The 12,609-nt window shown below is 33.3% G+C and overlaps 1 protein-coding gene and 1 non-coding gene across 2 annotated transcripts; both read left to right on the forward strand.

The window, feature by feature from the left end:
• Positions 1-2,649: 2,649 nt before the first annotated feature.
• Positions 2,650-8,671, forward strand: LOC132742171 (large ribosomal subunit protein uL4-like; the record flags this gene model as incomplete). Its single annotated transcript, XM_060730496.1, is given in 8 exon segments — positions 2,650-2,809; positions 3,114-3,359; positions 3,716-3,840; positions 4,372-4,501; positions 5,939-6,095; positions 6,733-6,816; positions 7,370-7,529; positions 8,360-8,671. Coding segments are annotated over 8 exon segments (1,131 nt in total), but the record flags the coding sequence as incomplete, so codon positions are not given.
• LOC132742177 (small nucleolar RNA SNORD18) lies at positions 5,002-5,067 on the forward strand. The gene has a single exon (XR_009627399.1). It is a non-coding gene; the product is annotated as a small nucleolar RNA SNORD18 (small nucleolar RNA).
• Positions 8,672-12,609: the final 3,938 nt, after the last annotated feature.

Raw genomic sequence — 12,609 nt, forward strand, 5'->3', positions numbered from 1 at the left:
AAAAAAACTGTCAGACATTCGGTCTGACAAACCACGAAAATCTGTCGGACCGAAACAAAATCTGTCGGACCAAATAAAATTGATCAAAATCAAAGAAAAACTTGTGTTTGTATTTCTAAGACACTTTTTGTTTTTTATTTTTTCGCCGTAAAAATCGGCACAATCCGTACTGCGCATTTTCATCTCCTCCCTGTCATAAACCAATCATTCATGATTCTGCTTTCATTTTTCAATAAATTTTGTCTCAGGTCTATTCTTTTCATCCTTTTATTGATGTTCTGCGCACTCTTCTGACGTAGATTTTCGGTTTTTCCCAGGTTTGGCACCTTTAGCGACGCCATTTTGTATACATGCGGCTTGGATAAAAGCCGGACAGTCGGACCGATCCGGAATAAAAAATTGTCGGACCTGATCAAAATTTATCGGACATGTCCGTCGGACCGACGTATTTCAGGAAGTCTGGGGTTGACCAATTTTGAGGCCGGGTTGACTTGGGGCCGGGTTGACTGTAATTCGCATATTATATGCCTTGGTTTTGAATAAATCTTGAAATCTTGGATAACGTATACTATTTTCTGTTTGTTTCACATAAAATCTGAACAGATTTATGACTGTCATTAAAAAAGACCATTGTATTGACTTCAAAATCCCAACAGCTGCCAAAAAATTAAAACTTGATTTTCTGAGAAAAAAATGCAGTTGGATCTACCAGGTCTAGGATTGTTTGAGACTTAACAGACTTATGTTCATAAAGCTGATAGGACCACCTATTGAACATCTGGATTTTTTGCCAGCAGCAAAGATATTTGCTGAAGGTGCACAAGGCAGACTCTAAGACTAACCCTTGAAAGGCACATGAATGATGATAATAAGACAAACTTTTAAAGTGATATTGAAATCATGTATACGTATTAAAACAATAATATAAATAATGAATATAAAATTTCTTGCAGGATAAATAAATGTTTTTGAGCAAAATTGAGTGGTCTTCATAGTCTTTTTCAGTAAAAATAATTTTGGACCCCTAAAATTTAGGTCTGGACTCCTACTTTTCTAGTCTGTGCATCCACTGGACCCCTAAAATATAAAAGTGATGTAAAACCCTGGTTTGATATTTACGGACAATGTGTAAATTTTTGATGGATCCATAATTTTACAGTAATTAACAGATTATTTATCTGAAAATTAACGGAAATTAAATGAGAAGATAGAAACTAATTCAAGTTTAATTAAAATTCAAAACCGCAGGTTAAAACTAAGGTTACAATATCATTAAATGTAACAGTATGGTAAGATTCAGAACAATGTGATGACTTAATTTTCACTTGAAATAAAAATTTCAATATCATTGTGTCATGGTTCAGAACTGTTCACTATTACCACAGTACGGTATTCCGCGAGTCCTGGGTTCGAGTCCCAGTCAGGCTACACATTTTTCTCACCCTGTGACAATCGTTCAAAGATGAAACTCGCCCATTACCTTTAATATAAACAACCATTAAATCAACTTGTCTTAAGCTGCAAATTTTAGTGTTGGACTAAAAACAGCAAACAGGCTGACCAGTGAAAATGCCCGATCAGGCTTATGACATAAAAAATCATATTTCTAGAAAAATAATATATAAAAGATATTTCTTTAACCTTTGTTTGTTTATTGAGCATAATATATGACATAAACAGATAGAAAAATAATTGGTTACATTTATTCTATATATTTGGATTTAATATTCTGTTGCTGGCATAAATACTTTGACACTGAACATTATACTTTGAAGTTTTTTTTTGAAAACTGAATGAAATGTATGCTGATAGGTGTTGGCGCAATGAATTGGATCATAAAGAAGTTATTTAACCTATTTTGTTTTATACTTTGTATATGTAACTTATTTTTTAAGGACTTGGAAAATGATGTGTTATATAAACATGAAAAAGGGGAAATAATTCTCACAAAAGTGACGGCTACCAAATATTCTTCTTTCAGTTTATGTTATACATTATGCTCAATAAACAAACAACGTTTAAAAGAAATCTCTTAATTATTTTTCTAGAAATATGATTTTTTATGTCATAAGCCCGATCGGGCATTTTCACCAGCCTGGAAAATTACACATTGAATATCTGTAAATTAATGGATTAAAAAAATTTTCAATTTCTATCCTATCTATAAATTTACAGACAGTCCATAAGGCCATCCTTAAAAAAATGTTTGTTTGCAGTAACCCGGCCCAGAATTTTCAAGGTGGGTAGGTAGGTCGATTTTTTTTTTTTTATTGAACTGTACTCCCAAATAAACATGGAATTTCAAAATGCTGGACAATATATGCTTTGATAATCTGGTAACAATTAATAAATTGATAACTGAATTCTAATTTAATAAGACCTACATTTTATTTCTTCAATTAACCTTTAAAAGAACGAAAACAAAGCACAAGGCATAATTTTCTGATTCAAAAAAAAAAATTTTTTATCCAGACCATGAAAAAAAATTTTGAGTAGGGGCAAATTTTGTGAGTCGGTCGCGTTACTGCAAACAAACATTTTTTTAAGGATGGCCTAAACATGAAATCTAGACCTGGTTACTGTCGAGAAAAGACTTGTTGATATGAAACTTGCCTTGTGTAATAAAATGTTTTGCTTTTTCAGGCGCGTCCACTTATATCTGTATACAATGAGAAGGGAGAATCATCTGGTAGCAACGTCTCTCTGCCAGCTGTATTCAGGGCTCCTATCAGACCAGACATTGTCAGCTTTGTCCACTTTGAGATGAAGAAAAACAGTCGTCAGCCTTATGCTGTCAGCAAGAAAGCAGGTCAGTGAAATAAGTGGATGACAATAATGAACTTCAAAATTTGTAAGCTTTCATTTAGAAGTCTTCGTTGCTAGAGTGTCAAGTCCTAATCTCTACCACTGTTTGCAGGTTTTAACAGTATCCCACAAAATTGTAATTTTAGGCAATGTAAAAGTTCATAATCATACTTGTAGTAATATCATTCATATATTGTTTCAAAGTTCATCTTTGGAACATAAAATCGATCTAATTCACGAGTGATTTAAGCAGAATTCATGTCTGTTTGAACTTTTTAAGTAAGCATGCATTACTTTGTCAATTCTAGGACATCAAACCTCTGCTGAATCATGGGGTACTGGAAGAGCTGTGGCACGTATTCCACGTGTACGTGGTGGTGGTACTCACAGATCTGGTCAGGGAGCCTTTGGTAACATGTGTCGTGGAGGACGAATGTTTGCCCCCACAAAGACCTGGCGGAGATGGCACAGGAAAATCAACACAAACCAGAAAAGATACGCTTTATGCTCGGCTATTGCTGCTTCAGGCATCCCAGCACTTGTTATGTCAAAAGGTAAGCCAGTTTAAATATTGATTCTTAATAATATCTTGTTCTCAAAAGAAAATTACTTTAGGGAAGTGATTTTGAAGTTGTATCCAAAGTTATTCAGTTGTCATTAGTTTGACAAATATAAATAGATGTTCCAAGATTTATGTTCATCAGATACAATGTTGCTCTGGAAATAATTAGGTTTATGAAGTAACATACAAATATTAGAAAGCATGGTCATTTTATTGTTGAAAAACTGGAAGCCAATTAATGTAAAAAAAAATCCCTTTTCACCAACATTTTTCAGTTGTCTCTTTTAAAGACTATTGAAAACTGGTAACATCAGAAATTTTATCAAAGTTTAATCTTGATTCCTTCAGGACACAAAATTGAAGAGATTCCAGAAGTACCACTTGTTGTCAGTGACAAAATTGAAGAATACAAAAAGACAAAAGAAGCTGTCCAGCTGCTTAGAAAATTGAAAGCTTGGCAAGACATTTTAAAAGTAAGGCTTAACAAATTAAACATCTGGTTAATCTCTGTCAAAGGTAGATAAATTTATAAATATGGATAAGTGTGATACGCATTTGCTTTTTTACCAAGATTTTTTTACTCGGTGTTTCTTATGTTGGGTCTGATGACTTGGTGTTTTAAATAATGATCACACCTGAGTGGCGTAGGGGATGTTGAAAAAGAAACTAGCCTCCGAGTTATTTTTCCTACAATCCTAGGTGACTGATGTCGCTCAAATATTGTTACAATAAACATTACCATCAGTGAAATGGCAATATTCTGAAAAGGTATTTTATCATGTTGTGGACAGTGGTTCAAGTGCTTTATCAAGATAAGAGCATTTTAACTTCTTGCATGTCTGTTTGACATTGGTGAGTTTAAAACAACAACAAAAAAACCTTTTTTTGCAACTTCTCAAATCATGAAATGTAATCTGTTCAGAAATACAATCTGACAGTATTTAGTATAAGAAATTAAAGCTTCCTAAGTTATGTTCAAGTATAAAGAATCATCAACTTTACAGGTTTACAATTCCAAAAGATTTAGAGCTGGTAAAGGAAAAATGAGAAATAGAAGAAGAATACAGCGACGTGGACCTCTTATTATTTATAATCAAGACAATGGTTTATCAAGAGCTTTTAGAAATATACCAGGTAACTAACTTGACTGATTCTGTACAATGTCATTTTAAGCTCGACTATTTGAAGAATATGGAAAGCTATTACTTAGTCAATGTCACAATTTTGTTAAGTTTTTGCATGTAAGGGTATCTTCAAAACTACTAAATTAAATGGGTTAAAATTTCACATACTTGTTCTCTGTGATTATGTAACATGATGGATTCGGGTCCCATAACCCTACAATTCTGTAAGGCACTGAGAATAGTCGACGAGTCTTCTCATTGATATGTTTTTAATATGTCATTCTGATACATAAATAACGCATTGACATCCAGTTTCTTGCTAGTGCCTGAAATAATACAAGATTGGAGTCGCTGCATTAGGTCTTCGGCCACCAGTAAGTCTGTAAAGTGTCACACTGTGACTTTCAAACCAGAAACAAAAAAATACACCTAAATTTATTCAGATATTTTGATTTACATGAGAAAATTAAAAATGATAAAAGAAATGCATTTGTTGAGAATTTCACACAAGGTAAATGATGAGATTTTGGTCCGTGTTACTGAAACACATGATCAGATACCTACCAACCTGATACCTTGTATTGTGTGGAAAGAAGTCCTGAAAACAATATTTTCATTTTAAAATAATCTCATTTTAAGCAGAATTTTATTGAGGTAAATGAGGAGATTTTGGTCCGTGTTACTGATAAATATGATCAGATACCTACCAACCTGATACCTTACATTTTATCATGTTTCATTAAAATTTAAAACTTTGAAAATCTCAAAAAAATAATATATTTGTATGGAAGCTTGATCCGATTGTTTGTAATATTATTGAGGTAAATGATGAGGTTTTGGTCCGTGTTACTGATATACATGATCAGATACAAACCAACCTGATGCCGAACATTTTATCATGTTTCAGTAAAGTCTAAAACAATGAAAATCTCAAAAAAATAATATATTTGTATGGAAGCTTGACCCGATTGTTCATAATTTTATTGAGGTAAATGAGGAGATTTTGGTCCGTGTTACTGATATACATGATCAGATACAAACCAACCTGATGCCGAACATTTTATCATGTTTCATTAAAATTTAAAACTATGAAAATCTCAAAAAAATAATATATTTATAATTGTATGGAAGCTTGACCCGATTGTTTATAATTTTATTGAGGTAAATGATGAGATTTTGGTCCGTGTTACTGAAATATATGATCAGATACCTACCAACCTGATACCTATGCTATAAGCAAAATTTAATGTACACTTAAACGAAGCCTGTATAAATTTCTTTGCATTTATTGTGTACTTTGGAAACAAAAAGACATGTCATACTGTTCAAGATAGGGATATAATGATATTTTTGTCAGTTTCCTGCAACATTAGTCTTGTTGATCTAAATTAAACATTGAGGAATATGTTTCAGACTGTTTTTAAAACGTGTTTATATTTTTCAACAGGTATAACATTACTAAATGTTGCCCGGCTAAATCTTCTGAAAATCGCTCCTGGAGGTCATGTTGGTAGATTCTGTATTTGGACACAGTCGGCTTTTAACAAACTTGACAATATCTATGGTACCTGGAAAGCAGCTTCTAAAGAAAAGAGTAATTATAAGTAAGTAATGATATTTTCTATAGAAGTGGGTTTTCATAGCAGGGTTGTCAATAAATTATTCTTAGATGGTCCGTTTTGAATTTGAGACCGCCTCCTAATAACAACTCTGCTTAGTCTAAACAGTTATATGAAGAATAACTGTCCACAACATGTTGAACATATTGGAGACATGGTCTAAAGTTAAAGGTGCTTGCCTTTTAACCCAGAGATCATGCGTTCGGGGGTCCATCTGTGGTATCAACAATGTTTCCACATGTGACACCAGTACTATGTAATTATGTAATTCATGGAAACATGGACAAAGGTGATCAAACAAGCTTCCAGATCACATGCAAGCTATAAATAGTTTGTTTAAACTGTAAAAAGTATACTTCTTAAAAATTTAAAAGTACAAAAGCAGACATTTTTATCTTTTCTCAGTTTATAACACAAGTGATCTTTACAAAGCTAAAAGCATTGAAATATTTTATTTCTTGCATATCCTTCAATCAATATTAGTAAAATTTACAAAAGGAGTTTGATAATGTAATTTTTATGAAATAAATGTTTACCATTGGTAAAGTGATTCAATAATTATACATTTATATCCTTTTAAATTTACATATTTTTCACACTATGACGTTATTTATTTCTTCAGCCTTCCAGCTACTAAAATGACCAACACAGATTTAAATCGTTTATTGAAGAGTGATGAAATACAAGCAGTTCTCAGAGCACCTATGTAAGTAACTTGCTGTTCCTTTGCCATGGTGACTATTTAACTCAATTGTCTTGATTTGAAATCTGGACGGACAGTCCAGATTTAAAGATATTTTAATTGAGCAGTATACAGTAGAGCATAGAATATGCTCAGATATCATTTCTCATGTAATACTTGTAGCATTGGTCTGTTACTATTGCCACTGGCACTTGGTGGTAAATTGTTGGTTATACAAGTCCAGTCCTATTGGGTAATGAATGGGTTGTTTAGAAGTTCTGCTTACAATATATTCTTACCTTTGTCAGCAACAAAATCTCAAGCTTCATTAAGCCACCTAGATCATAAGTTTTTAAATTGTTTAGATAATTTAGATTAAAGATTTTAAACCTGATGTGAATGTCTTTCCCATCTGTTTCTCTTGTTAAGCTTTTACTTCGACCTGAAATGATTTGTCAATCTTGCAGAAAAAATTTCACTTTCACTTGAAATATTATGAAAATTTCTTGTAGCATGAAAACAAACTAAAAAAAGTGATTATTGTTCAAAAAAAAGAATGAATTTTTTTTAAATACAGAAAGGAGAATAAGAAGAGAGTCCTTAAGAAGAACCCACTGAAGAACTTGCGTGTAATGAATCGCCTCAATCCTTACGATAAGGTGATGCGTAAAGCGGCTAAGGAGCAAGAGCTGCGTCAAAAACGTGCCAGAAGTGGAGTTGTCGACGCTAAACGTGGGGTAAGACTTTCGTGATTAATCACCTTTTGGTTATTCCATCACGCTAATACAAAAAGGATAGGGACAATAAATAGCACCACAAGTTTGACCATGAAATGGAAGGGTTGTTGTATTATATTCAAAGCAAGCAAGAGAGAAAATTGTTGCAAGTAGAAAGTTAAATGTATGTTTATTCTGGTATTTGACATGTGATGAAATTTGGTCCGTGTTACTGAATTAAAATGATAGGACACTAACCAACCTGATGTCTCACTAATGTTTTGCAAAACTTTATTTAACAGTACTGTAAAAGATGAATATTTAATATGGTATTTGGTTAAACTTGGTAACTTTATAATGGAAAAGTAAAATGAATTTAGTAATCTTGGTGCAATAACAGGTTAACTCTATAAGGTTTTAATACTAGTTAATTTTAGTAATGTAACGTAAATCATTCAATATTATTATACAGAGTTTTAATATATTTTGTGACATTAAATCTTCATTTTGACTGTGTATGATAGATTTTAGTTAAAACCATGCAGAGTTTAAGGGGCAAACAACAATAATTTGTTACTATGATGATTTCGTTTATAACAAATTACAATATGAATGGTGCTAAAGCTAGTTTAAGGAATTCCACTGATAATATTTATATACACTGTATTTACTTATATAACATAAGTTCTAGGGGGACATATGATGAGAAATTTGGTCCGTGTTACTGAAACTCGTGATCGGACACTAACCAACCTGATGTCCTTATCACACGTATTAATTTCAATAAGTTATTTTGAAATTCTTAAATAAATTCAAGTTTTTCATGAGCTTTATCTGTTTATATTTTACAGACTGCGGCCCCAGCCAAGAAGCCGGCTGCAAAGAAACCTGCAGCCAAGAAGCCAGCAGCTAAGAAGTAATTCAACAATCGAATGATTTTATGTTCAATACATGAAATGCAGAACTAGCTAAAAACAAAAATAATTTAATTTATGAACTGTTTATTTTAATTATGTACGGACATTTTTGTGAAAAAAATTTATATTGACAGTGAAGACTTTTTACCACTTACCTTATATTGTCTATCGATAGTGCTGTTTGTTGTTTAGTACTGATAATTGTGTTGTCATAAGATCAAGTTGAATAAACCTGCTGCAACTGGATATGTTCTTGTGTCTTTAATGAATTAATGTTATTTGAGAGATGGCGTTTTAGACAGACAAATTTATTGTTAAAATGCACATGGTTTGTCGAAAATGGCTTTCAACAGACAAGTTTGCCTTATTAATTTTCTATCAGTCATCTACAGTTTGAGGCTTCCATAGCCGACTTGATACCTACTGCACATTACTTGTATCTTACTGCTGTGGGTTGATTAGAGATTTTGTCAATGGTCTTTGTGACCTAAAGTATTTGGTGGACAGGTTAATCTGGTCAACGATCACTGGCATTCTGTTGGGGAAGGTTGGCACGAGTAGTAGATTAACCCTGTGACCTGGACCACTCGAAAGCTTGATGGGTAAAAAGCTAAAAGAATATTTTTTTTTGCTGACTTGAGAAATTGTGAGTAGGTTGGACTCGACATGTAAATCTTTACCGAGGCTCCTTTGACATGCCAATAAGAGGGGTGTACTTGTTTATTGTTGCTTAGTAGCAGCAATATGATGGACATTACCAGTATAGACCCAGGCCATCATGCACCACTGTCTATTCAAATCATGTTGCTACTCGATCATACTTTTAAGACATTCAGCAATATCTGATGTCTACTCAAAGGTTTTGGACTGGCAAAATGAAAAACCGATTACCATTTGAAAAATAATACACTACTATAATAGATAGAGATGGCACATTACCAATTATTTGTAGTAACTGCAGAAAAGGTTGATGTAGTTATTAGCTCACCAGAACCGAAGGTTCAGGATGAGCTATTGGTATCAAAGGGGGATGCTCCGTCGTCATGCGTCAACAATCGTCTTCTTCCCTGAAACTGCTGGGCAGATTTACTTCAAATTTGGTCTGTAGCATCCTTGTGACAGTCACACTTGAATTTGCTCATGTCATTTCAAATGGCCCCTTTTAGGGGTCAACAGAGCTAAAAATAGAAAAACCTTTAAACATCTACTACAGAACTAATCGATAGATGGTCACCAAACTTTGTAGCATTCTTTGGTAGTCTTTTATCAAGTTTGCTCATATTAATTCAATTGGCCCCTTTTAGGGGTCTCTAGGGCTAAAAATAGAAAAACCTTTAAACATCTGCTACATAACTAATGGATGGATGATCACCAAACTTTGTCTGTAGCATTCTTGGGTAGTATTTTATCAAGTTTGATCATATTAATTTGATTGGCCCCTTTTAAAAATAGAAAAAACCTATGAACAACATTTCCTACTGAAATAATTGATAGATGATCACCAAACTTCGTAGCGTTCTTAGGTAGTCTTTTATCAAGTTTGCTCATATTAATTTGATTGGCCCCATTTAAGCTAAAACTTAAATCATGGCACTCTTGTTAATGTTTATTGCCTTGGCAAGTTGTTTTGTATTGGTTGATTAATGATGATTCGGATGATATTTGCATTCAGGTAGGAGTGATATAGGTTTAGTAATGTCAAATATTTGTGCCCCCACTATAGGGGGGGGGGGCATTAAGATTTCTCTTATTGTGTCGCACGTAGCTCAAAAAGTAATTGACCTAGTGTGATGAAACCTTACAGGAATGTTGATCAGCATGTGAAGTTGTGCACCTGGGTATTTTCATGTGGATATATTGAGTTATTGCCCTTGACTTAGTAAAAATTTCCAATTTTCAACTTGTGTCGCACGTAACTAAAAAGGTATTTGACCTATAGTCATGAAACCTTACAAGAATGTTGCTCAGCATGTGTAGTTGTGCACCTGGGTATTTTCGTGTGGATAGTTTTAGTATTTTAGAGTTATTGCCCTTGACTTAGTAGAAATTTACAATATTCAACTTGTGTTGCACGTAACTCAAAAAGTATTTGCCCTGGTTACAAGAATGTTGGTCAGCATGTGTACTTATGCACCTTGGGGTTTTCTTGTGAATTTATTAAGTATCTGTACATAGTATTTGCCCTTTACTTAATAAAAGATTTTTAGTTTTCAACTTTGGCACATGTAGCCAAAAAAAAATTGACCTAGATACATAAGATTGACAAATCGGTGGAGTGTGGGGGCACCCGTGTCCTATGGACATATTTCTAGTTTACTCCTTTTTTATACACCTGTTTCAAAAACAGGTCATATAGGACAGTGATAGAACCGTGTTTGTAAAAATAGTCATTTGCATAAATTTGCACATGCGCTTTCGTGGGCCGCTTTTGATGATCATTAAGTAAAAATGGCGTCATAAGGCCAACCTATATTAATTTTGTATATATAGATAAAGGATATTTTCATAGTAGCGTAGTACTTAATTTTTATAACCGTTCTTGCATAAAGATAATGACGTCATCTGAGCGCATGAGCTGGTTCCGGCATGGATAAAAACATCGAAATCCAATTTCGATTTGAAATTTTATATTTCATAGTCGGTAAAATGTTTACCACTAGAAATTAATTAGCAAATTTCAATGTCACTCTTTAATTGCAGATACCTACAATACTTTTTTTAAAGAAATTGCGCATGATCGTTTTTGTTGGGGCATTTGTGGAAAAAACTCGCCAGAATATGAAAGGCAATGCATGTAACTGTTTTGATCAAATTATGACGTTCCTTTCATTTAAAATATAAAAAAAACTATATGGCTAGGTCGTGCAAATATCTGGCGTCAAAGTGGCTCAACGTCACGCTAAATGGTAGCGTTTCAATATTAACCGCCCCTCAAATGAATAGAAAATTTCTTATTTACTAAATTTATTGAACTTTTTCGCATAAAATTATTTTAACTTATTCAATATATTCAATACAGAACCTACACCAATTAAAGATATACTATGCTCATCTTTGGGTAAAATATTTTTTATCTTAGAAATGCATTGAAATCCATGAAATTCTTATTAATTATGTTTAATTTGAATAAAATAATGAATAAACTATGTATGTGAAGCTGCATTCCCTATTAAACTATACATGTGTGTTTTAATTGGTAGATAATGGTTAGTATATTAACAACAAATATATATTATGCCACCAGCTAGAAAGATATTCATTCCCGATGGGGCAGCTTTGTTCAATTATTTATTTCTGAATTTATTAACATTTTCTTTCAGATATCTATCATTTCCTGCATACAAATATTTCATTATCAGCTGACTGAACAAATGGAAATCCACCAAGTAGAAAAATGCGCCGTACGTTATCATTGATATTTTGTGCGCCATACGTTATCATTTCCGGAAAATGCCCCGATATGAATATTTACAGCAGTAAATCTGGCCAGAATGGGCATGGATGCTTAGATGACGACCTACTACAACTTTCTAAAGTCAGTGGTTTCAGTTAATATACATATTTGTAAAAGAAACAGTAAATTGAGAGAAGAAGCCGTACGTTATCAAGATCAAACCGGAGGAAAATTTTCTCGCTTCGATTCTAGTGACGCACATTTCAAAAGAAGTACGGGGCGAAAAATCATGAAATAAAATCCTGTGTGTCCGGAAAATTGTGGAGAAGGTTATTATTTATATACCTTTACACGAACATCACGAATTTCAGAGATGAAAAGGAAAAACTTACTTTTCGGCTGCATCCGCCATCTTGATTGTTTGGGTAACGAACGGCGTTCCCCCCTAGTATGATCCTTAAAATTGAAAAAACGCTGAATTATTTGTTTGTCTGCAACTGGTATTGTTTCTTGTTTGGTTGTTAGGCTTTTTTAATTTTTCTTCATTAAATCCATGGATCTTTATATCTTTGAAATGCCTCTTCTAGCATAAAGTAAAATTGCGCCTGCATGGTACAATTAACTTTTTTGTGTTCTTGACAGAAATAATATCGGTTTGATCACCGCTTTTATTCACTTTAAGCTGCTAGTTGTGTGTATTTGAGTTTATTTCAACTCAGCACGGTTGCCCATATGGGCGAGTCCTCCAGAAAAGTATATATTAATGATTTAAGAAGTTGGAGGATAGTCC

The sequence above is a fragment of the Ruditapes philippinarum genome, unplaced genomic scaffold (assembly GCF_026571515.1).
Source record: "Ruditapes philippinarum isolate M1 unplaced genomic scaffold, ASM2657151v2 ctg209_1_1_1_1, whole genome shotgun sequence".
NCBI classification, from domain to species: Eukaryota; Metazoa; Mollusca; class Bivalvia; order Venerida; family Veneridae; genus Ruditapes; species Ruditapes philippinarum.